At 48.4% G+C, this 26,786-nt stretch overlaps 1 protein-coding gene across 1 annotated transcript; it reads left to right on the plus strand.

Moving 5' to 3' along the window:
• Positions 1-564: 564 nt before the first annotated feature.
• LOC104512854 (tyrosine-protein kinase Blk-like) lies at positions 565-20,271 on the plus strand (the record flags this gene model as incomplete). The annotated part of the gene is made up of 10 exons (XM_010156009.1): positions 565-658; positions 2,121-2,219; positions 3,472-3,575; positions 10,258-10,407; positions 10,918-11,070; positions 11,992-12,171; positions 12,993-13,069; positions 16,847-16,997; positions 19,504-19,635; positions 20,012-20,271. Coding segments are annotated over 10 exons (1,349 nt in total), but the record flags the coding sequence as incomplete, so codon positions are not given.
• Positions 20,272-26,786: the final 6,515 nt, after the last annotated feature.

A 26,786-nucleotide genomic window follows, 5' to 3' on the forward strand; every position in this document is an offset into this window, starting at 1 on the left:
TTAAGCGCGGTGACACATCTGCAGGGAATAGTGCGTTAAAGGGACGGCAAGACACGAGCTGAGCCGAGAGCATCTGGAGCAAGAGTTAAATCCTAGCAGTGGGCTCAAATAACAGAAACTGAGATGACTTTATACCTTTTTCAATTAAGAAAGCCTCATCTTTTTGATTCAAATCCCGGAGCCACCCTGGGAAATGTTGCTACAGCAGTTTTCATTTACCACCATGCAAAACCCAGGCCAAACACCGACAGGTTATTTATGACCCTTCTTGTTTCACACCAACCCTTTTTTCTTGTTGACACACTAGGTTTTGTGGACAGGGGGGGTCTGGCATGCTTTATAAACACATACACAGGAAACACTTTGGTGAATCAGCGCTAGTCTCCGACCAGAGGTTGTGGTTGGCAGGAAAGCTGGGTTGGTGGGAAGCTTGGCTTTTGGGGGATGGGGAGGTTGACAGCCCCTGTGTGCCAGGGGGGTAAAACACCCTGCCATGCTCACTGCGGTGCATCACACCCCTGGCAGGGAAAAAGCTGAATTTAATGGTGCTGCTTCTTCTTTCAGATGACTTTATTGTGATTGCACTGTATGATTTCCCTGCCTCAAGTGACCGTGACCTGCAGCTGGTCAAGGGGGAGAAACTCCAAATCCTCTCCAAGTAAGTGACCTACTGCCAGAGGGAGGTTCAAAGATGAGCATGGTGAGGCTGGGAAAGGGGGGACCTTGAGGTCAGACACTGATCTGCAGCTCACCAGAGCGGAGCCTGTGTCTTAGATTTGCTCCAGAGGTTGACGCTGGGTACCCTCTTCTCTCTGCAAGGTGGAGAAGGTGACTTTTCCATGGTTTCCTTGGGTTACTCTGAGTTCAGGTAGGGTCCCTGCCTGGATACTTGTGGGACCTTCTTCACTGACAGTGTGCGTGGGCGCAGAAGTAGCGTAAATAACAACAAACACCTAGCTCCTGCTTCATATTTTGTGCTGATCGTGCTTTTGCAAAGGATGTGGGTTGGGCGTGGTCAGAGGAAGGGACAAAATAGAGCCAGAGGTGCGTGTGGTTTCATTTCACCACCTTCTCAGACTCACAAAAGAAGAGGCTGACAGTCTACCTGCCCAGTCCATAACAGAGCAGAGGTGGGCTTGGGTCTCCTGGTCATTTAGCCTTGTAGGGCTGCTCCATTCTTGACCATTCTGTGAGGTGGCCTCCAGAGGTGACATTCCACATCCAGATGCCTCTAGAGATGTCATTTCTCATCCAGATGCCATGGGCTGAGACCCATAAGGCAGTGAGATGGAGAGCCCGATGGGTGAGGATGGTTTTTGATCATGATTGGTGGCTGAGTCAGTGGTGGGAGAGCAAAACAGTTGGGTGTCTGGCAGAAGGAAGGAGCAGAAAGGAGGATCGCACATATCTGTATGCAAGAGAGAAAATAAACCCACATTGAACCAGATTTCCATCTATGCACTTATCATAGAATTATAGAAACATAGAATGGTTTGGGTTGGAAGGGACCTTAAAGATCATCCAGTTCCAACCCCCCTGCCATGGGCAGGGACACCTTCCACTAGACCAGGTTGCTCCAAGCCTCATCCAGCCCGGCCTTGAACACTTCCAGGGATGGGGCATCCACAGCTTCTCTGGGCAAACTGTCCCTGTGCCTCACCACCCTCTCCGTGAAGAATTTCTTCCTGATACCTAATCTAAACCTCCCCACTTTCCATTTACCCCTGTTACCGCTTGTCCTGTCACTACAGGCCCTTGTAAAAAGTCCCCCCCAGCTTCCTTGTAGCCCCCTTCAGGTACTGGAAAGCTGCAATACGGTCTCCCCGGAGCCTCCTCTTCTCCAGGCTGAAGGGGAGGCTTCTCCATCGTGGCACATAGCAGAGGTTTGGGCTTCCTCTGCGCTTGTGGAAAGAGACTGTCACCTCCAGAAATCCCTGAGGGACCAAAAGCCTTCAACCTCGAGGTGGTCCTAGAAAATCGAGAAGGACCCGTAGAGTGTATTAAGGAGCTCTGGTCTATCTGCCGTGCTCAAAACCCCAGAAACCGTGTTGTTGCCACGGTCTTATCCTGTCATGAAACTTCCTCTGGGCACTCATGCTTTTTCTTGGCTTGCTTTGCAGCGAAGGGGACTGGTGGCTGGCAAAATCCCTCAGCAGTGGGAGGAAAGGCTACATCCCCAGTAACTTCGTCGCACAAGTAGACAGTTTGGAAGAGGAAAAGTAAGTGCGAAAGCTTATGAATGGAGAACACCGATGCAGGGTTTTCCTTTCCACGAGAGCTCAGTCTCTCAAAGAGCTGTGAGAACAGCTTTTCTTCATGGCAGGAAGATGTCACTGCTGGGCTGGATGGCAAGAGGTACTTCATCATCCCCAACATTGCTGCCCAAATGTTCAGGAGGAGTTTTAAGCCCCATGTGTGGGCAGAGCAGGGAGGATGAGATTGCTTGAGGAGAGCGGGCAAAGACTCCTGTCCCACTAATTGCACCCACTGTGGAAAATGAGGATTTGGGGGAAAGAACATTTACATTTGCACTGGTAAATTAGCAATGCCAAGGACCATCCCGCTGAGCCAGTCCACCCACGCACAGAGTGTTAACTTCCTCAGCCTCCAAGAGGGTGTTGTATGCAAACTGGATCTGGGGATCACTCCGGAAGGGTGTGTTGATCCTAGTCTTGGATGTGCCAGGGACCACGTCAGCAATTTCATGGAGCAGACACTGAGTGCCCAGACACTGAGTGCCCAGACCCACAGTCTGCCACTGCTTGTTCCATTAGGCCAGTTGCAGCCTTCATGTTTGGTTCCCTGTAAAGAAGAGGGTAAGAAGGACTGAGCCAAAAAGGTTTATTTTACCTATAATACAAGCAGAAGAAGGAACTGTTCCCATAACTTATTCTCCTTTATGGCATTCAGTTACAAACAATCAGCCCCACTTGCAATCTCCTCTTGGAGGGGTATAACCATCATTGAACTCCGCAAATATTTATAGCGCACTGAAATGTGGTTGAGACATAAACGTTCTTTGTACCCAAGGGTACATTTAAATGGTTATGGGCACGTTATGTTCAGCCTCCAGCCCACGTATCTGCTTTATATACAGCCTGCCTGGGCATTGCTCAGGGCTTATTCACTTGGCAGGTGAGCAGTGGGTCCCTGCGTGCCTCAGGTGCTGTGCTTTGGCTGAGCTTGCACCTCTCTCCTGTACGGGGTAATGCACATACCACCTACTCTCTGATTCTCTAGCTGAATGGCTAGGCTGTGAAACAACCCCGAAGTGAACAAAATCTGGTGTTAATCTACTGAAAACAGTCTATTACTGGCACTTTCCAACAGATAAAAAAACTATTTGTTGATAAAAATAGCCTACAGTTTCAGAGCGTAATGGTAAAAAAATAAACTAACTGGAAAGAATTTACTTTTTTTTTTAGAGCTTTTCCTTTATCAACAACGATTTTTGCCTTTTCTGTCTCTCAGGTGGTATTTTAAAACTCTGAGCAGAAAAGATGCTGAGCGGCTACTTTTGTCTTCTGGTAACAAAGTTGGCTCTTTCCTTGTCCGAGAGAGTGAAACCAGCAAAGGTGAGATCTGCAGAGCAAGCGTAACTCCTCCTTATCACCGTGGCTTGGGAAACCCTTCAGGGCTGAGCTGCAGCGTTCAGCTGTGTCCATGTTTCTTGGATTTGGCTGGGCAAAACGAGGCTTGCTAGGCTCAGCAGGCCCGTAGGAGTGAGCTGGGGATTGGGAGGGAGATTTATTTATGATGCCACTGGTACATGTAGCTCAGGTTGTGGTAGAGGTGGGTCTCATCACCATAGTTTCTGGAAGAGATGCAGAAACACAGATAAGCAGAAAAGACTTTCCAAAACAATGTGTAGGGTGTTTCTTTTCCTTTTCTCCCTGAAGAAATATTACTCTTTTTTTTGTCAAAGGGAGATTCTTTTATACATTCTTAAAGAAATATTTCTCCTGCTTGCAGCAGAAACTTGCAGAGTTTTGGAAAGTCTTTTGGTGACACATTTTCACAGTGGAAACGTGTTTTTCCTGATAGTCTGTAGCTGGGGGAATTGATGCAAACCAGGACTTTCGGAAGGAGACTGATGAGCAGGAAAGGTGGACTTCATCCACTTTCCTTCCATGTGGACATGTCTGGCTTTTGAATACACAGAATCACAGAATCATAGAGTGGTTTGGGTGGGAAGGGACCTTAAAGATCATCTAGTTCTGACCCCCCTGCCATGGGCAGGGACACCTTCCACTAGACCAGGCTGCTCCAAGCCTCATCCAGCCTGGCCTTGAAGACATCCAGGGATGGGACATCCACAGCTTCTCTGGGCAACCTGTTCCAGTGTTTGGAACATGATCCAACAAGGATGGAAAGGGCAGAGCACTGTGGTCATTTCTCTCAGGCAGTGGACATAGTTATTAATCATAACACTTAACAAGTAATTACAACTTCTTTGTTCTGAGTAGACAGTCTGGAATCTAGTTTAGGTTGTTGTGTGGGAATTTCATGTTGTTTATTTCCTACATTTCTCTCCTGATATCCTCTGGGCCAGCAGCATGGAGGAAATGATGCTCATGGTAGTCCCACAGTTCCGATCTCAACCAGCTCCATACGGTAGTTCAGGAAAGTATTTCAGTCTTGCTGTGCTTTGGTTTCTTTCCTGGGAAATGGGTACAGGAGTCTTCCCTTGCCACATGGGAAAAGTTGTTTTGTGTCTTCCTAATAGATCAGTAGAGACTTGAAGTATCCCTCCACAGTAATAAGGGAACATCTTTTCCTTGACTTGATTCCTAAGTGCTTCTACAAGACTTCAGCCAAACAGATAAATCGGATCCTTCATTTTACAACTAGTTCTTGCTTACAGTACCTTCTCCTTCGTCCTTTCTTGTCTGTTTTACTCCATTCACATGGGAGGTCTCCAGGGCAGTATCTGTCCCTTCCTCCATGGCTACATCATTATCAATAAGTTAAACAATGCCAGAGCCTGGATAACACAGCTGGGCCATCCACACAGTCTCTGTACAGGTTTTATCCTGGCATCAACCAGGCACCTTTCCCAGTAGCCAGTCTGAGTGTAGCCACCCTGTTTCAGAGGCCGAGAGAGTTTCATGGTGCGGATGTGACCCCAGGACTAGAAAGCAGGTTCTGGCATGACGTAGCTTACACACAGATGTAGTCTGAGCCCTGGATGTGTTGCAGGCCTGGCATTTCAGCCACCTCCAATGTCAAGATTTGACAAACAGGGTCAAACTGGAGTGCTGGTCTTGAACTGGTGTGGTATGTGGTGTGCTAAGTGGGACAACAGGATGCTCATCTTCCTGCAGTGCTCTCCCTCCGGCCATCAGGCAGGTATGCTGTGTTAGCATTATAGCAGCCTACTTTGACTTCCCACCCTCTCCATGCCTGGGCTTACCTCCACAGGTCCCTGCTGCGATGATGCCAAGTAGGAGGGCTCTTTTCCATGCGGATTTGCAGTTTTCAGAACTTATAGGGAAAATTCAGGCCAGGAAACATTGAAGAGACTTGTTTTTAAACATTTCCCTTTACAAGTCCCCTGTTGTGTATGTATATTGCTTTCCTTGCTGCCTTTGTGATGCTTTGAAATGAGCAGGTTTTGACTACTCACTACATGCTGCTCTTCCTTATCCCCTTCTCACTCCCCCCTTCGCTTGCTGGGATATTAATGTAAATGGTAAGACTGTGCATTGCACTCAGGAAGGGTAGGGAGCAACACACATGCTGTGCACAAGCCCAGCAGACACTCGTGTGTTGTATCTGAAGGTCTGGGAAGGAGTGAGACTCTCTGCCCACCTATGTTCCTAATCTTTGTGGCATCTCTAGATGTCACACATGGATGGGATCAGACCTTTCCCTACCCCTACTTCTGCTAGCCACAAGCTGCAAATACAGGATGAAATAATTCCCTGCAATTCTCAGGAGTGTGTGTGGGTCTAGGTTGCACAGGGCTTGGACAGAGTTGGTGGAGTCCTGAGGTTCAAGGAGAAATAACCAGGCTAGACCTGATCTTGATGTCCTGTCTCTGCTGTCTAGAAACAGACTTAGCTGGAGGTGTGTAATATTCTATATGAGCATGAAAGTTCCATGTTATTTCCAAATGGTCAGAAATCAGCTTCTGCTTTGAAATGAGACTCACCTGTACCTTTTCTGATATTTAGTATTCTGCCTTAAAATATGGCTGTTATTCCTTCAAACACCTCACCCTCTGAATGATCCTATGCCATCAGCTTCTACCCAAATACCCTGTATTTTAGAGTGCTTGAATGGCCATGGTGACACCATCTGATCCATCTTAACCACAGCTTCCTCCTCCCTAAAGAGAAGCACATCTCCAAATGCGCTGTGAAACTGTGATCACTGATGTAAAACACCCTGTGACCCACCACGAAATATCCAGAGCAATGCCATGGAATTAACCCCACCCTTCAAACCCCACAGGTTCTTCATATTTTCCTCCTCTGCAACATATATGTAATTCACTTTGCACATCATCAGCAACATTTGACATCCAGGGCCAAGTGGTTGTCCCATATAGGGTTGTTTCAGCCACAGGGGGACACAGAAACATGGAATGGTTTGGGTTGGAAGGGACATTAAAGCCCACCCAATCCCACACCCTGCCATGGGCAGGGACACCTTCCACTAGACCAGGTTGCTCCAAGCCTCATTCAGCCTGGCCTTGGACACTCCCAGGGATGGGGCATCCACAGCTTCTCTGGGCAACCTGTCCCAGTGCCTCCCCACCCTCTCTGGGAAGAATTCCTTCCTGATGTCCAATCTCAGTCTCCCTCTTTCTGTTTAAACCCATTACACCTTGTCCTGTCACTCCCTGCCCTTGTATGAAGTCCGCCCCAGCTTTCTTGTAGCCCATCCAGGCTCTGGAAGGTGATATAAGGTCTCCTTGGAGCCTTCCCTTCTCCAGGCTGAACACCCCCAACTCTCCCAGCATGTGTCCATAGCAGAGGGGATCCAGCCTTTGGAACATCTTCATGGCCTCCTCTGGGCTTGCTCCAACAGGTCAATATCCTGAATGTCGGGGGCATTCTGCACCTTGTCTAAGATCAGCACCTATTCACAGTCCATCTGAAGCAGTGTCTCATTTTGCTCAAGGTTAAAGATACTGAAGATCTACAAGCCTGGGGGCCTCACTTTCAGTCAACATTTTGCAGAGGCAAAGGCACATTCAGCATCCAGGGAAGATGGTCCTTGTTAAAACAGTGTGGGAAGCAGACCATCAGTGAAATCATTGTCAGAGAACTAGCTGAAGCTGCTAGAAATCAACAGATCTTCCCCAGAAGTAATAATCATTCTGAAACCCACAGGAACACAGTTGCACAGCTGTGCCGAGTCACAAACTCCTGGCTTGCAGCAAGACCTCTGCGTCTGTGCTCCTGGCAGGATCCATATCCAGTTGAGCTCCTGGGTTTCCCATTGGGAAGACGTTATGAGCCTGATGAGACCTGTAGGAATGGGAGATGCCACATGTGTAATGTGAAAGAGGGACTTAGTCTGAGATGCAGGCATCAAAATGTAGATATCACATGTGGTAGTTGCCTGAGCTCCTGCTGTAGCCTGCAGGGTTGGTTGGTTTGGTTGCCAAACGCCGAACACCTTGGAGTCATCTCCAGGTGTTCCACTAGAATGTGTGGTTTTACACCATATCTGCCGAGTCCATGTAGATGTCCCAGAGCATCCCAAGTCATACTAAATACCCATTTTTGGGTGGCTGAATCAGCCTTAGGTATGATGTGAAGTTGAATCCCATCCTTTCAACTTTCTGTTGCTCTTTCCCATACAAAACTTGCCACCCTTTGAACAGGAAGGACATGAGACACCTTGTAGGATGGTTTGGGGATCCTACACCCAGATCCTAGAGCTGCCCAGGGTGATATTTGGTTGAGCTCACACTGCCCTGGGCTGCTTTCGAGTGCCGGTGTAGATCTCTGTGTGTCAGCCCAGGTTTGTGCCCGGACGCAATGCAGGACTGTAAGATAGGTGAATGTCGCTTGTAGCTGAGGAGCAAGAACTCGTTTTGTCCATCCTGGCTCTCATCCGGGGAGATTAGGAGTCCTGCCATCTGTCCAGCTCCACTTAACATTTTTCCTTTGCTGCTGTCACTGGGGAAGAGAGGATTGAAGCTTTGCAGCCCTTGTGCTTTGCCTTTACACTGCAGCTCCCAAGGGAACAGTAATTGGCCACAGTGAATGACAGGGAGAGCTCTACCACACTCACTCCAGCAAAATCTGGTTTGGGGTGAAATACAATCGTTAGCTCTAATGACAGGATAAATCTTAATGCTGGGAGTAGGCAGCTGATAGATTGGCCTGGAGGGTGCCTGGAGCCCTTGTCCCTGCTCCATGCTGCACATCACTGGTCTGAAAGACGCAAAAGGATTTTAAGGGTCAGTGGGGTGTGGAAAGGAGGTCCTGCAGGAGACCAGGCATTTTGGGTGCAATGCTAACAAACAGATCAGGTCTCCTCTGCTGACTCTTGGTCCCCAGGCACACACTTGCACACGTTAGTCATTTGCTCCTTCTGCAGCGCTGCCTGTTGTCAGTGCAACTGGGTTCACACCAAGTCTGCCTCCTTCCTCTAGCAGGCCTTGCCTTGAAAAATATCCCACATATCCTAAGTCACATCCCAGGCGGGCAAAGCATCCTCCTGGACTTGTGCCATATACGGCCAATTCTGATGGGCTGCAGCCTGGCCTGCACGCTATATCGATCGCTTTGAAATTAAAATAGCACCATTGTCCTCAACAACAATAATAGAAGTTGTTGTTATAATAAGAATTATTATTGTATTTATTATATATAACATGTTGTTGTTGTTGATATTATTATTATTATTAACTTAGGGACACATAGGTACCACGGAGGAGGTCTGGGGCCAAGTGCTAGGCAGTGTGAATGTGGATGATCAACTCTAGCAGGACTTGTGCTGAGCACTGAGGACACAAGCCCTGTCAACACCTCTCTGCACCCACCAGGAACCAAAGATCACTCCCCAGGGAAGATGTCCTGAGCTGTGTAGTGACCTTTGGTCACTATGACATTGTCTGCAAAAATGAGCCATTCCTTTGTCCTTTCCTTGAGTATTTTGTTGCCTCATTGAAGATGCAGGGGGGCTACAAGAAAGCTGGGGGGGAATTTTTTATAAGGACAGGGAGTGATAGGGCAAAGGGTAACGGATTTGAAGTGAAAGAGGGGAGATTGAGATTGGACATCAGGAAGGAATTCTTCCCGGAGCGGGTGGGGAGGCACTGGAACAGGTTGCCCAGAGAAGCTGTGGATGCCTCATCCCTGGAAGTGTTCAAGGCCAGGCTGGATGAGGCTTGGAGCAACCTGGTCTAGTGGAAGGTGTCCCTGCCCATGGCAGGGGGGTTGGAAGTAGATGGTCTTTAAGGTCCCTTCCAATCCAAACTGTTCTGTGGTTCTATGATTCCATGAACATTATGCCACCTTATCTCATAGTCCAGTCTCTGCAGAAAGGGAGTCCACCCTACAATGACTTCTAGCACTTGGAAAAATTTTAGACTCTCCCAAGTTCTGCTTGTAAAGGTTTATAATCACTGCAACAGCAAAACTATCCACAAAGGAGGTTTTCTTTTGCTATTTTTAAAAAATACAAATGTTTTCCAGCCACAGTATAAGGGAACTGCTGGTGCTGTGATGGAGAAACACCAGCCAATGAGTGTCATATGTCAGTAAACTCACCTCACATGTAGGGTTAGGGTTTCGGGGTCACCGTGGAAGGCCCCACTTCTGCTTATGATCCCACATGACAGATACATACTTTTAAACATATATAGATTTGCCTTTCCAAACATTAAAAAAAAGGCAGCCTATCAACCCGGGTGACGTATTAGACTTTCCACAGCCCAGCAGGCTTGCAACAACTTGCTCTGGAAATACAATCCAGACAAAGGGGGAAAAAAAAACATTACTAAGCTGTATTGAAATTTACACTGACATAGGCTGGAAGTTGCTGCTCTGTAGCAACATCTAGTGATGATTTTGTGCCCAAAAAACCAACCCTGTGGTTTAGATTATAAACCCTTTATAAGGAGAGAACAGCAAGTTGGAGTAATAGATCATTGAGCCTGGTGGGACTTGCCATGGGAAAACAAGGGCTGGGAGACATGTCTGCAGCTGTAGGCAGATAAGGAAAGAGGGGGTAGCTGGTCCCTTATTAGGGTGCTGTTTGTCCTCACAGTTCCTTCTCCTGTTCATTCTCCAGGTGCCTATTCCTTGTCTGTGAGAGACAGTGACTCTGCTCACGGGGACATCATCAAACACTACAGGATCCGCTCCTTAGATGGCGGGGGGTATTACATCTCCCCCAGGATGACTTTCTCCAGCCTGCCAGAGCTAATCCATCATTACAGCCGTAAGTTGTTTGCCTTCCTAATGGGTTTGTCTCCTAGCAGAAGGTAGGCATGTGGACAGAGGGAGGACAGGCTTACTGGTCACACCACCACTCCATCCACTTGCATGGGCCAGGTGTGCTCCTACAAGCAGAACTTGGGTACCCATGTCTTGTTTTTCATCCTAGGGCATTGCAAGGGTGAGCTCTTCCCACAGCCTAATAACCAGGGATTGTCTCCCATCAGGAGAGGAGAGATGAATGCTGATGGGTTGTGCAGGAGGGATGCTTGGAAAGCAGGGTTTAGACTTGCTGGGAAGGAGAATTTGCTTCTCTATGGCTCCCTTTGAGATTTTTCCTTTCACTAAGTCTATCTGGGTGCCTTGAACCCTGTGGCTGAAGCTTTTTTGTGCTTGTGGAGGTTTCCCATGGGCTGACTTTTTCCTGGCATGTGTATATGGAGAAGGAAGTTAGCTCTGGGGCTGAAAGTTCATCCCATCGCACTGAGCCATCCTGTGCTTTGTTCTCACACAGTGAAGGGGGATGGCCTGTGCCAGCGGCTCACAGCTCCCTGCATATCCCTGGTTCCCCAGAGACCCTGGGCACAGGACGAATGGGAGATCCCACGGGAGTCTCTGAAGCTTGTGAAGAAACTTGGCAGCGGGCAGTTTGGGGAAGTGTGGATGGGTAAGTATAAACCCCCCTTTCCAGGAAAGGAATATATGAACTGGGGAAACAGAAAGCCCTCTCTCCATAAGATAAGACTAGTCTGGGCATAGGGATCTTAAAGCGTGAACACATATTTAGGGGTACGCAGGCAGCAGCAGATGCCGTAACCCTGGGAAGGACCAGGCAGGTTGTGTTTGCACAGATCAGTGGTTCCGCATGAGTTTCACAGGCTGGATGCCCCTGAGAGGTGTTGAAGTAACTATACACTCATCTCCTGAGACACGCTCTCGTTCTTCCGGGGAATTATGGGCATGGTTGTAGGATCTAAAGTTAGACACAACAGCTGGGTGACACTACCCTACTTTTTTCTGCTCCCCTGTTTCACTTTATAACCCAGATCTGAATCCCTTATGTCTTGATGCCCACTGTGAATCAGTGGGAAAGGAAGTGGGGTAAGCTCAGCTTCCTTTGCTGTCCTCTTTGTGGTCACTTGTTGCCTTGGCAATCGAGATTGTGGACAGGACCAGACTGAGTCAACGTCCTGACTGCAGAGTCCTGGCTTTTTTTGTGGTGTTTGGATTATTTGAGAATCCAGCTGGCGAGAGGTCCCAGGGTTTTCACCCAGAGTCTTGCAAGGCTGGGATGACTGCATGAGGATGGGCTCACTGCATGGGCATCCACCATCCAGAGCGGGAATGATCCCTGATGAAGCCTCATGGATCGACAGTAGTGCCATGTCTCTCCCTTCTCCTCTCATACCTACTGGTTGCTCAGAGACCATTCGCACTGAGATTTTCCATTTGTTTCCTGTTGGGAGATTGAAAGCTGTGCCATGGTTTTCTGCTCCCTGTTCTTCAAGCTCTTCTCCTTCATATTGCACATCCTGACAGAGCTCGTAGAGAGGCCAAAATTCCTCAATGCATCATTATCTCTCTGCAGGCTATTACAAGAACAACATCAAGGTGGCTGTGAAGACCATGAAAGAGGGAAGCATGGATCCTGATGCCTTCTTGGCAGAGGCAAACTTGATGAAGAGGCTCCAGCATAACAAACTGGTCCGGCTGTATGCAGTAGTCACGAAGCAGCCAATCTACATTGTGACAGAGTACATGGCCAACGGTAAAGAGGCTCATTGTTTTTCATTGGGTTTCTGCAAAATCAGGTCAACAAGCTGGCTGGTACTACAAGGGGTGGGGAGAAGGGCATTGTGCCAATTCTGTAAGTAGAAGGACTAAGGGATCCACAAGTTTGGTTCTAGTACTGGAAGGGACTTTCTGAGTGAAGAAATCATGTGTCTTCTGGTCTCCTATTTCATAAACTGCTTCACAAGATGTTGGTGATGGTGGTAGATTTAGATTACATATCAGGAAGAAGTTTTTCCCGCAGAGGATGGGGAGGCACTGGGACAGGTTGCCCAGAGAAGCTGTGGATGCCCCATCCCTGGAAGTGTCCAAGGCCAGGCTGGATGAGGCTTGGAGCAACCTGGTCTAGTGGAAGGTGTCCCTGCCCATGGCAGGGGGGTTGCAACTAGATGGGCTTTAAAGTCCCTTCCAACCCAAACCATTCTGTGATTCTATGAATCTATGGTCCATTTGAAGGGTATTTAAAGTTCTTATCTCCACTGTTCCTCATGGAAATTTGATTTAAATTTTTACTCCCCTCATGGTGAAATTGTCCTTTCTTTTGGCACTCTTGTCTATAAGGCTTTGAGTGAAGAATGGTCAGCAGTTTGCAAAAGGTCTGTGCAAAATACATGGGAAAAACAGGCTGCACTTGGGAATTTTTCTCATGGAATATGCCCCAGAAAACACCCACTGTGATTCCTTGGGTTTTCTCTGGGATGCAGCCAGTTTTGTTGTATATATTCAGAGAAGCACCGGGAGACAACAAATGCAAAGGCTTATTCAGAAGAGTCAACAGCAGTTTTCCTTCTTTTGCAGGGTGTTTGCTGGATTACTTGAAGACCGAAGAAGGAAGCCAACTGAACCTCCCAAAACTCATTGATATGTCTGCTCAGGTTAGTGAACAGCCTCCGGGAAACAGTCTCAAGACCATGATTTGTCACTGCCTCGGTGAAATTCTTGCACTTCTGAAGTCTGTCAGAGAGTGGATTTCATAGAGAAAAACAGCACCTCCTGGTGTGCTCTTAGAGGGTTTCTCTCTCAGCCCTCGTGCTGATGTGCATGTCAGCTCAGCAATGCTCTGCTGTCCTTAGGACCACCTCTGGGGAACTTAGTGCTAGAGAACTGGGGTTTGATTTTTGGGTTTGGGGTTTGTTTTGTTTTGTTTTGCTTTGTTTTTCTGGCGTTTTTCTGGCGTGCTGAGCAGGAAATGTTTGTTTCTCTTTTTACCAAAAGGAAGAAAAAGCTCAACAAAGAGACTCTACATTGAAAATGTAGAGACATGCTGGCTTTTGGTAGTTCTTCCCTTCTGACAATTAGGCATAAAGTTCTGACCCTCAAATCTGGGAATATTGCTCCTTATGAGAACAAACTTTTGCCTTTGTAGGTTTGTTTCCCTCTAAGCATACCCAGTCTTTAAATGGTCACCTGCACTGTAAGACTTTAGTCCAGAAGTGCTGCTAAACTCAAATAGGTCAAAGTTAGGGAAACCACAACCCGAGTGGCAGCATCTTGGCAACAAGTTGTACATGAAGGATGAGACTGGCAAAGTCACTCCATTTTGGTCTTAGCCAGCTGATGACAGAGTTTGGCTCGCCCAGAGTGGAGTTAGGCTAAAATACTGGGAAAAAAGTCATGTAGCCACAGTGTCATAGCTGAATACAGCTGTTTTGATGTGCAGGTCTGGGATTTACTCATAAGAACACTCAACATCTCTTGGTCAAAGCAAGCCTCAGAAAACAATGTCTAAAGGCTGGACACATGGTTCCAGCCATCATACAGGGTTATTTTATAATGTATTAAAAAGTGGAGAATCTTTATAGTTGAGCAAATATTATGTGATAGTGAAAAATTTCCCTTTTTCCTTTAACCAGGACCAAAATATTTAAATACTTTAAAGCAGTGTCCCCATCCATCCTTCTTATTTTCCTCCACATCCCCATGAAAGGTGCAGGGGAGCGTATTTCAGTGTTTTCCCTCTTCACCACTGATAAACCTTCCACCTCTGCAGCTTTATCTTTGTGGTCTGTGAGAGGGCAGCCCCCTGTTTAGTATCTTTCCCTTAATTTCTTCCTTCCTTCCCTCCTTCTCTCTTTACTTCCCCATTTCCCTCTCTCCCTTTTTCATTCTTTCATTCCTTCTCTTGAATCGTATAGCCTGTGGTTTGTTTTAAATTCCTGATGGTTAGCAGAATCGTCATAATTCATCCATATTACAGAGCCCTTGGGTTTGGTGGGAGTGTTACCCCAGAAATTGATGGCTTGATGCATTTCCATGGAAGGGGAAAATGCAGTAGCCAGGACAACCTGCGCTCAGCTAGAGTCACAGGGGTGACCCAGAGCAAAGCTAGTAGCCAACACTATGCCCAAGTTGGAGGCAGGGACACCAGAAGCTACAAATACTCATGCATTTATTTAACACAACATTATAACTTGTGTTGGACACATGGAATAACAAAGCGTTTCCAAGCAGGTGTGTGGGGAGAGGTCAATGGTTTTGTCTGTCCCAGGCACGAGGGTGGTATAGCTCTGACAGCACACTGGCTGCAGGAATCCCTGGCAGAAACCCATCCCTGGGTGCACCCAAATCTTCTCTCTGAGTTCAGGGTGGAAGCCTTAGATATGATCACATGACGTGGCCTGAACTGGCCAGAAGCCTGTCCACTACAATGGTCAAATAGTCCCCACAGTGGGCACCACCACCGGGGTCAAGCACGTGGGAGTCACCTCTCCATGGGCACCTGGAAAAACTCACCTACCTGCACACGCTCCCAACGTCCCTCCATGCACTTTGCAGCATCCTGCACTGTGCATGACTTCCAGGACCAGGATAATCAAAAGCAGACAGAACTCACACACCCCAGCCCTGTAACAACCCGCACAAGCCACCCATGGCCCGTGAGGTAGGAAGGATTTTGCCCATCTCTGAAGGCATGGGAGTCAATCGGAAGGACATCTTTCATTGCTCCCCTTCCCACCCCAGCACCACCTCCCTTGGGCAGGGATTCAGACACTCACTGGGTAGCTCCGGAAGGAGGAAAAGGGTAGTCTCCTGAGCTATTTTGCAATCTCTTCATCTGCGGTGTCGGGATGACATCACAGCCCAACAGGCACCCAACCCTCCTGAGCGTAATTTTGGATCCAATACCGTCCGTCAGAGTTAAAATTAGAAATATCTGGGCCAATGCATTTGATCTTGTGGTCAGTCTTGAGGATACATGCTCGAAAGCACGCTGGGCTGGAGCAGGCCCATCGCCGGGTACTATCTCATTAACATCAGGGCAGGAAATTACATCAATTCTTCCATTTTCCACTGCAGCAAACAGCACTTGTGCTGAAGGGGTGTTGACACAGGTTAGAAATGCAGCATTGGAAAGTATGTGTTAGTATCCTGTTTAAAACCACATGTAAGTCGAGATACTGATGTGAATCTGTATGGGGTGGAAAATTGCTCTGCCATCACCCACAAGCACATAAAAGCTTTAATAGGTACTAACCATTATTAGCAGAGGTTGCGTGCAGCCACTCACCCTCCTGATAAATGACCCAAATCTGAAACTCAACTGATAGAGCAACTTTGCAAGCTTTTTTTTCTTTATTTCCCAGCTCCCAGCAATAAAATCTTGCTGCTGTCATTTATAGGGGCTTGTCACACATGAGGCACTTCCCCAGGGCTGCTCCTCCTCCAAGGAACTAAATAGGGAAATACCAACTTGGGAGCAAGAACATTCCAAATTAAAGTTTGCAGCCAGGACAAGGGATTTGTCCAGGGACATATTCTCTGTCCTAGTAATCTTTCTATGGATATCTGTGTCTAATGTATCCTGTAGGTATCCGAGGGGAACAGTGTTGTGTCCTAGGTCCTAGTCTGGACAGAAAATATCAGTCTCAGTTTTATTTTGGAGGAGTCTACAGGGGTCTCCTCCCCACCCCAAAGCAGACCAGTGAGGGAGAACAGAGGAGGTTGCTGAAGAACATCTGGTTGTCCTAGATCTGGACTTCACTACTGTAATGGAGGGACAGATGAGCCCTTTGAGTTTCTTTTTCTTTTTTAAATTCATGTATTTAATTTAATCTGGATTATTTGTGATTAAAATCCCAGCTAGAGGGGAGAGTCTTGTGGCAGAAACTGGGAATCCAGTGATGTGGCTTCAGGTTTGCTTCAACTTCCTGCATCTCGCTACAGACAAGACTCACAGCTGTAACTCCTGAGCAAAACAGAGAGTGATGCTTCTGTTCTGCTTGACTTGGCTGCTTAAAGCTTTGGGAGGCTGAGTGCATGCTGGTAGAGCTGCACATACGCACATGTACATGGGCAATATCCCTTTATGCATGTATCACAGAATCCCAGAATGGTTTGGGTTGGAAGGGACCTTAAAGACCATCTAGTTCCAACCCCCCTGCCATGGGCAGGGACACCTTCCACTAGACCAGGTTGCTCCAAGCCTCATCCAGCCTGGCCTTGAACACTTCTAGGGAGTTTATATATCTGCCTGTTGATCTATCTGTCTATCCATCCATCCATGGAGCATGCATGCATGTCCATGCATGTGGAGACATGTGAGCAACCCTATATGCATGCTGTGCTTTTGTCAAGATGGGTAAGACACAGGCAAGCTAGCTTGTTGTCCCAGGGAGGTAACTGGTGAAGACGGACTCTTCCTCCTCTCCTAGGTGGCAGAGGGAATGGCGTACATCGAGCGAATGAACTCCATCCACCGCGACTTGAGAGCCGCCAACATCCTCGTCTCGGAGACGCTCTGCTGCAAAATTGCTGATTTTGGCCTGGCTAGGATTATCGAGAATGAATACTTGGCACAAGAAGGTGGGTGGCGTTCCCAGCATTGCCTCACCAAGACATTTCCCTTATCTCCAATCCTCCTGCCACGCAGACGTGCCAGGATACGGGGTGTCCAAGGGCTGGGTCCAGGTGTGGGGCACCACTGCCGATGGCGTGAGACCAGAGCCCCCATTGCTGCCCTCCTCAGCACCCAGGCAGCAGACAGAATAAACAGGAGACACAAAAATGGGGTCCCAGGAGAGGAAGCAGTGCTTGGGGACAAGAAAAAGTGAGGTTTGCAGAGAGAAACAGGAAAAAAGTATTTTGGCACTGCTTGGGGAAGTCCTGCTATGTTAGTGGAGAAATTTTACCTCTACTCATGAAACCTGCTGCCTGCGCCTACGTGTTCACAGTGAGTCAGTCCGAAGGGAAGGAAATAGCAGTGTAACTCGGCCACCCCACACGGCGCAACTGCAGAGCTGGAGCCACGAGCCTGGACCTAAAGGCAGGTTCCAGATGTCCCAGGCAAACAGAGCCCAGATAAGATCAAGTCCCTTCCACAAACAAAACCTGGGAGAGGGTTTGCTGCTTGGATGGTGTTTCTCATGGGAACAGATTACCTTGAGCATCTAAACCAAAACAAACAAGCAAAAAAGACATACAAAAAGAGTATTTTCCCATGTTAATGTTAAATCCCATTATGATTCCACCTGCAAAGCCAATCCCCTTGATAGGACTGAGTATCTGAACTGGTAGTGGACTGGAGAGCGTGACCATGAGAGGTGACAACTGGTTTGGTTGTTGCAGACGTCCATCTACAGCCATTTGACCACAGGGTTGAGTCAAATTCTTCGGGCAGCAGCTTTTCCTCTGTACTGATCTCTGGCTCTGAGGTTACGTCATTCAGATTGCAAAGAGACTTTACAGAACATCAGGGAAGCAAGCAGAACGGACTGAAATAAAACAAGGAATTCTGGCAAAAGTGGCACTTAGCAGAAGATTTTTCAAATTCTGGAAATCCGTCTGCGTCTAGAGTTGGGATGAAGCTAAAATTTCCCGTAGAAATACTCAGGGGAAAGGCAATTAAATTGATTTTATTTTTTTCTTATAAGTTAGGAAACTTTTCTTTCATTTTGTTGTTCCCAAAATACTTTATGATACAAATTATACCCATTTAAAAAATATTTCAAAAGTAGTAAAAGCTCGCAAATGTAATTTGTGAAATGTCATGATGGGGTACTGTGAGATTGCTGCAATTCTTTAAGTCTGTTTTTATCCTTAAGTTTTGGTGAAATCAGTATAATTCTGTTAACATACCCAAAGGAGCTACATTTCCAGGGGAAAACAGGTCCTATCAGCATTTTTCCAGCTGGCTTTAATCTGAAATAACAACTGCCCCTCTATCTACATTGAGCAATTTTCACTTCACAGACTGTATTTCCGAGCCTCGTCAGTCTGCTTGTCAGAAGTATGATGTGCAAGCACAAGGGCACTTATTTCACACGCTGCATGTGGGTTTTCAGTCCTGAAAATACATATACAAATAAAAATGTGGTATCCTCTGCAGTCTTTAACACATTCAGTTCCTACTTATCAAGGTATTTGGGGGGATTTTTTGGCCTTAACTAACTGAAATTGCGGTTTTATGGCCATTGCTATCCGCAGCGTGCAAAGCAAAATCTTGGTGGAGAAAATAAAATGGGACTTTTTTGTTTTTGATATACATATGCAGCTTAAAGAACCAAAGAGATGGTATTTGCTGTATCTTTTATGCAGTTTTGTGAAAAACAGCTCCCTTCCAGTGAGTGAGTTTATACAGAATAAAATCCTACTGTTGTTGTCCTCTAATACAGCTACCCAAGGCACGGCCTTTGAATAGCACAGACACACAGTTTGGGCTACAGAAACCCACTGGTTCCCCACAGCAGGTTGCCACCTGAAGAGCGATGTGTCTCTCAGGAGAGCTGCTTGATGCCCAAGGGCTGTGGCAGGCACAGCTCTCTCCCAACATTGTGCCCTCGGCATGCACGGCTCAGGTCCGTGCTGATGTTCCTGGCTCCATCCCTGAGATCCCATTGCTAAACTTACAAGAGATGCAAAGGTGTTAAAAGACTGCAGATTCCTCTAACTTGGTCAGTAAAAGAGCTTGCCTAGATTTGGTTTTAATAAGCATATTATTAGTTACCTAAGGAATTCCTTTCATCATTTGCCCTCTGTGTATCTGTTTCTATGGACGTTTATAAGTATATACATGCAAAAAGAGTCTTTTAAAACAAAATAGCCTTGACTGAACTGGAAAAAGAACGAAGAAAGGCAAAGAGATGCCAGGTAGAAATGTCTTTTTTTATAAAAGGAGGAAATAGGCAGAAATTACCTTCCTCTGATCTTACCTCCCTAACATCAGCACCATCAGTAAGTCCTAGCCCAGCCCCCTGATGCAGTCAACCAGGACCCAGGATTCATTTTTTGGGGAACTGCTTGCCAGGGACTGTGGGAGTAGAGGGAGATGCTGTATCTCCACGTGCTATTTCCCTTTCCTTCGTCCGGACAGGTGCCAAATTCCCCATCAAATGGACAGCGCCAGAGGCCATCAACTTTGGAGTTTTCACCATCAAATCCGACGTGTGGTCTTTCGGGATCCTCCTGACAGAAATCATAACCTATGGCAGGATCCCTTACCCAGGTACGGCGTGCTGCGAACACGGGATGAGCGTCAGCTTCAAAGCATCTAGCGTTGTTTAACGCTTGGAGACACGTGCCCGCGTGTGCACACATGTGCCCAGACACACACCCCTGTTTCTTGATGCTGGGTTTCTTCTTCTCCCATAAGCCCCAGTTATACCTGTGCTAGGAAAAGCCTATAGTGAGGAGTCAGGGAATGGGCAGAGGGATGGAGTGATGGAGTGAGTAGCTCAATCTTGGAGAAAGGAATGTGCCCAGATACATCCCAGCACCGAAGTCCCTCATGCTCCTCCAGCCCTGCCTGGATGTGAGCTACGGGAAGCACTGAGCTTCACTCCAGGGTGCTGAGTAACTCCTGTTGGGCTGTTTCCCTCCAGGGATGACCAACCCCGAGGTGATTCGCAACCTGGAGCGGGGTTACCGCATGCCCTGCCCAGACATGTGTCCAGGGGAACTCTACAACGTCATCCTGAAATGCTGGCGGAACAATCCTGAGGAGCGCCCGACCTTCGAGTACTTGCAGTCGGTCCTCGAGGACTTTTACACCGCCACGGAGACGCAGTACGAGCCAGAGCCTCAGCAGTGACCCACGGTCCCACCGGCGCCAGGGGACAGGTCGGGAGGAAAGCCACCATCCCACACAGCCCAGCGATGACTCGTTTCAGGCTTTTCCCTGCCTCCTGTGTGCCACCACGATGCATTTGGAGATGGGGAATGAGGGGGAGGCATGAGGAGGGCAGATGCTGCCAGCTCTGTGGTTATCTGCGGAGGTGAAAGAGGTGGCTGAGAGCTGGCACAGCTCCTTCCCCATCCACCTCGGAGGTCTGTACCCACTTTGCAGACATCATCCCTGCCACGAAGGACAGCAGACTCCTTCGTGACCCAACCAGAGAAAGAAAAGCCCCTCAGCCCTGCAACTTCAGCCTCAGAAGAGGGGCCATGGCTGGGGTGGTGATACAGCGGGGTGCACCATCTCCCCCCAGCTCCTGATGCCACTGCCGGCAATACTACAACCTCCTTCGTGCCGAGGGTGAGGGTGGGAATGCATCCTGTAAACACCTCCTTGGGTCACGCCAGACCCCCAAGCTCTGGAGCATTCGCTCCAGGTGGTGCCACCCTTCTGCTCCAAGTCAGTAATAAAAAACCCAATACATACGATACATAAAATACAACCAATTCCCATTTCTTTATTTGGGCATGAGGGCGAGAACAGGTCCCTGTGTTTCCCCTGCCCACCCCCAGCCCATGGAAGAGAAGGGGGAGAGGCCATGGGGTTCCCCGGGCAGCTCTGGGTGATGCTGGGGGGGGTACCCAGCGTGGGAAGGGGGGATGCGGGATGCCCAGTGTGCACCCCATGGACTGCCGGCTCTGGAGCCTGGAGGCAGGAGGGATGTTCGTGGTGTGGCCACGAGATGTCCCTCCTTCCCCGCAAATCTGGTGTGGCGGAATCAAAAACCCTCTATATTAAAATATCTCAAAACAAACAAACAAAAACAAAAAAAACCCCTCCCTGCTTTGCTGACCCACCGCTGCACAAGCTCTTGGTGCATCATCAGTGCATCATGCCAGCCCCATGGCAGGTCCTGCTCCATGCCCAGCACCAGCAGAGTTCGGATGCCCTTTCCCTGCTCTCTGATGTATCTCTGGCCCCCAGCTCCAGTGGGCGTGTCCACATCAGGCTGCAGGGTGGTCTCCGACCAGGTTGGACACAGATGAGCTCCCCTTTGGCTTATGACACTGAGCAGCATCTCTGCAGGGTGTTTAGTCTGGTTTACACAGCTTGGAAATATGATTTCCTGCATCCTCAGGAGGGAAGGAGGCTTTAATAGCAGAAAACAGATGTCCAAGCCGTGGAAAGAAGGGAACTGGTTGAGATGATAGAGCCTTGGAAATCCTAGATCTAGTGGAGACACCCCAGAGTGTCCAGGACATTTTTACCGTGGTAGTGGATAGGGGTCTATGGGAGACCCCTAACTCTCTAGGAATGCAGCTGGAGCCAGATGGGAAACCCCAGGATGTGGAAAAGACCGTTCATAGAACTATAGAATCATAGAATCTTTTAGGTTAGAAGAGACCTTTAAGTCTACCCATTAATCTAACACCGTCAAGTCCACCACCAAACAATGCCCCTAAGCACACCATTAGACAGCTGGCTTCAAGAGGTGGGATTCCTCCACCCCCAAAGTTTCCAAACCTGGAGATGAATCAACTTCTGGTGCCTCCAAGCTCTTTTCTTATCCCACCCATAGCACATCTGATCTCCAACTGCTTTCCACAGCAGCCCATGGGCAGCTTCGCTCCTCATGGAAGAAGATGAGGTTTCCTCCCAAGCATCTCTGTGACCCATCGGAACTCATCCTCCAGTTCAACATGGGAGCAGGGTGGTGAGGCACTGGGACAGGTTGCCCAGAGAAGCTGTGGATGCCCCATCCCTGGAAGTGTCCAAGGCCAGGCTGGATGAGGCTTGGAGCAACCTGGTCTAGTGGAAGGTGTCCCTGCCCATGGCAGGGGGTGTGGAACTGGGTGGTCTTTAAGGTCCCTTCCAACCTAGAACATTTATGATTCTACATGTGGTGAGGGCCTGGACACGGTTAGCCAGGTCTCCTCATCAAATCATTGGCAAACCTCATCTATCCATCTCCACCTTCACAGCCCGGTACCTGGGCCCCGTGAACTCAGTGCTAGCAGGTCCTTGCACTAATTTAAAGTGGCACAGGCTTGGTGTATTTGTTTCATGGTTCCAAGGGTCAAGTTGCATCTGCTATATGTATGTGCCTGTTTTAAACAAAAAACATTTATTAGTCATTTATTCAGTAATTTCACTGGGGTTGAAGAAACAGTCTTCCCCCTGTTTGAACCCCAGCTTGGTCTTCCACATTCACCAGGAACACCGTGCAGAACTAGATTTCTGTTAATGAGACAACACACTGCAAATAAATGCAGATGAAAGACATATGATGCCTTCGCTGCAAATATTTTATTGAACTGAAAACAGGATAATTTGTGCTGGAACAAACCCGGAAGAAGAGTTAAAGGGTTTCTGCTAAACACTTGTCCGTTGCATTATCGCCCAAGGCCAGAGAGTCAAGTATTGTAGCTCAATTTAGAAAGGAAATGGATATTTTTATGGCCAATAGCAACGTGTGACCAAGCCCAGGGTGAACATAACAAAAGAGACTGTCACTGTGCTTCCTCTGCACTCGACACCATGGCCTATTTTGTTTATGCTGCACAAATACTTGTTGAATCTTGGTCCCTGCTATGCCTGTGATAAATGGATCCAAGACATTCACCTGGCTGATTCCACCAAAAAGCCATAGCAGAAGCCTTCTTCCATTTCACAGGGGACTGGGACTGGGGGTTGTGACACCACCTTGAGTATTTCCATGGGGTGGAGGGAGGATGTGAGCCCCACAGGCAGCCATGGTTTTACACAGAAGCTACCCAAACCCCTGGGAGACAGATTCCACAACTCCACCACAGCAGAGTTCATTCAGTTGGAGAGAAAAAGACCAGCACTCCAGTCTGTATCCTGTACATGTGTATCAGCCTACAAGAATGCTGGAGAGGGACTTTTTACAAGGGCCTGTAGTGGCAAGACAAGGGGTAATGGGCTTAAATTAAAAAAAGGGTGATTGAGATTGGATATCAGGAAGAAATTCTTCCTGGAAAGGGTAATGAAGCACTGGAACAGGTTACACAGAGAAGTTGCGGATGCCCCATCCCTGGAAGTGTCCAAGGCCAGGCTGGATGAGGCTTTGAGCAACCTGGTCTAGTGGAAGGTGTCCCTGCCCATGGCAGGGGGGTTGGAACTAGATGGTCTTTAAGGTCCCTTCCAACCCAAACCAATCTGTGGTTCTATGATTTTATGATCAGGGACCTCAAACAAAAGACCAAGTGAGAAGTAGGATACTCACTCCTGTGACCTTCCACCCAGGAGACAGCTGTACTTCAGTGGGGCAGGACATCTCCAATGGCCCGAGCAAGCTCTGCAAGAGCCCCTTCACACCCATACATACATGGCAGTCTAAGAAGTGTCTCTTCACCATGGGTGAGCTCCAGCCAGAGTCTCACAGGTGAATCTCAGAGCAGGAGAAAGGTGGTAAAAGTGACCTGGGTTCTCACACTCAGTTTGTGATTCTTGTGTGCTCTGCAGCAGGGACCCTATCACTCGCACAAACAGTATGTTACAAGGACCCTGTGAATCTACCCAAGAAGAGCATGTTGTTTATCGTGTGTAGACATCGGTCTGTGCGATATGTTTTACAAAGTAAGAGGCAACTCCTGCTGTAAACAAAGTATGAACTCTCTAAATAGCCAAGAAAAGGATTAAAAGGGGCATCTAATGACATGTATCTTGCATAACAACCAAAACAGTCCCTTAGTTTCTTCCCCTGGAGCTGGGTGGTCTTTCCAAAGATGTCTGGAATGGTCTTTTCAATTCTCATACAGAAAGACTCAGACATCTGTTATTGGTCTCTGCTACTGCTTTCCCTGTGCAGCCTTGGTCTTGTTACTTCATCCCCATCCTCTGAAATTGCATCTGTGACGGTAATGCCTGGCCTTTTGTTGGTGTTGAGTTCATCCACATTAAGACCCTGTTTGGAAGTGGTTTGTGGCACTGGAGGGAAGGTTTCTGTGGTATTTCTCAGTTCTCCAGCTAGCAGGTGTAGCGATATCACAGTGGCTGCAGTGTAAATCCTTCCCCAGGCTATCACTCTTCACTGTGACATCTTAGCAAAGCAGAAAGTGCGTCTGGAAACTGGGAGATAAAGCCAGGTGGTAAGACAAGCATGGAAAAATCAGTAGGTGCTCACAGGAGAGAGGTAGGAGCAAGAGGGAGAGCAAAGGAAAACCAGGGAGAGGACAGGGCTGCGGGGAGCAGCAGTGCTGAGGAAATCAGGTGGCTTCTCTGATGTCTAATAAGGTGTGAGCTCCAGCTGAGGCTTTTCCCATCACCCAGGCATTCATCACAATGTGGATTGTCTCGTGTCTAATAAAAGATTAAGCACAGTACACACTATAGGCTTTCCTGAATGTCTTCAGGAAGCTGGGTTAAAATCAGAGCAGGACAAGAAGTCGAGCTGAGATGGAAGAACAGATCAGGGAGAAGGAAAAGGAAGGAATGCATGGCCCTGCCCAGGGAATAAAGACCTAGGGCTTCTCAAGTAAAGCTCTTCTACCCCATTCTTTTTCCCCATGCTACCTGACTCTGGCTCACACTGCAACTCTGGGTGAGCAGGATTCAGCCAGGGCAGGGGTAAAGAAGAAAAGTCCACTATATTTACAGATCTCTGACTAATGGGGGAGCTGGTACTCTTTTTGGAAAGCAGGTTGCCCTGCAGAGAGAGGTCTACATGTGCTTTAGCAGGCTGCAGTTGGACCCTGGAGCTGTGAGGTGGTCTTGGTCAGCTGGTGTGAAGCAAAAGTAAAGCAGTGATGTATCAAAGTCACATCCTGGGAAATTAGCTTTTTTCAGAGCCATCATAGAATCATAGAATGGGTTGGGTTGGAAGGAACCTCAAAGCCCATCCAGTCCCACTCCCCTGCCATGGGCAGGGACACCTTCGACTAGACCAGGTTGCTCCAAGCCTCATCCAGCCTGGCCTTGAACCCTCCCAGGGATGGGGTATCCACAGCTTCTCTGGGCAACCTCTGCCAATGACTCCCCACCCTCTCTGGGAAGAATTTCTTCCCGATGTCCAGTCTAAATCTCCCTCTTCCATTTTAAACCAGTTACCCCTTGTACTGTCATTACCTACCCTTGGAAAAAGTGTCCCCCCAAGCTTTCTTGTAACCCACTCAGGCACTGGAAGGTGCTATAAGGTCTCCCTGGAGCCTTCTCTTCTCCAGGCTGAACACCCTTAACTCTCCCAGCCTCTCTAAGGTCGCCAGACCTTGGAGCATTGTCGTGGCCTCCTCTGGACTCGCTCCAACAGGTCTGTGTGCTTCTGATACTGCGGGCCTCAGACCTGAATGCAGAACTGCAGGGGGGATCTCATGAGAACAGAGCAGAGGGGGAGAATACCCTTCCTTGACCTGCTGGCCACACTGCTCTGGATACAGCCCAGGATACAATCCCATGTTAGGCTTTTGTTTGGTCCTGAGCAGACCAGCATTGGCAGGCACAGCCTCACCAACAGTGTACCATGAGCGTGTGCCAGGAGCTCAGGACCTCTTCCAGGGTGATAAAGAACCTGGCACCCTGAGGATCCAAGTGTCCCCACCCGCCTCATGCAGGACAGGGTGCCTGGAGCTTGTCACACTGCCACTGAAAAGTGAGGCAGGGCTGACAGGGAAGGGAGGTGGTGAGGAGCCCTCACCTTGCTCTGGTTTACCTCCACCCACACACGGCAGAGCAAATATCCCCTGGCAAATACTGCAGGGCAAACAAGGGCACCTATGTGCTGTGAGGCTGAGCTCTGGTCTCCAAGCTACTGCACCAAAGTGAACAATGACCACCTTTTGGCCAGGAGAGCCCCCTCCTTGGCCAGGCAGCTAGCCAGCCTAATGCCTACAGCTGAGGGACAATTCATCTGGCTTGCCTCTCTAAAAGAAATCTTGGTTCAGAGTGTCCCCAAGGGCTGGTGACCAGGCTGGGTCTGAAAAGTGTAGGTATCCATCCCTGAGCACCTTCCAACCAAGGGAGAGGTTGGGGCCATGTGACACAGCCAGGCTGCATGGGTGGCAGAGATGAGTTACAGATGTGAAAGTGCGATGGAGAACCCAGCAGATCTGACCAAGGAAAGGCCTCTCCATCCCCACCAACCACCCAGTGCAACATCCCATCTCTGCCAGCAACCAGAAAAGCCCTCCATGGATAACGAGGCTCAAGGAGAGCATTTCCATCATGCACTCAGGGCTCATGGCTGCTCCAGAGAGGTTTGTGGGATGTGTCATACACACTGACTTCAGTCCTGCTGGGTTGCAGGCAGGAAGGCTGGAGGTGTTTCTGGATCGTCGTCTACATCCAGTCAGGTGTTACAACACAACCCCTAGCTTGGAAAGCCTCTAAATTGCTGATTTCCTTGTTCTGCTTTCCCAGGGCTCTTGTTGCACGCTTTCCGTGTTCTGCCCACGGGATCTGCAATTGCCCACTGCTGGAGAGGCTTTGCTGTGACCTGCCGTGGGTGCTCCTTTCCTCGGCTGCAT

Source organism: Eurypyga helias, unplaced genomic scaffold, assembly GCF_000690775.1.
Source record: "Eurypyga helias isolate BGI_N326 unplaced genomic scaffold, ASM69077v1 scaffold31177, whole genome shotgun sequence".
Taxonomy (NCBI): Eukaryota; Metazoa; Chordata; class Aves; order Eurypygiformes; family Eurypygidae; genus Eurypyga; species Eurypyga helias.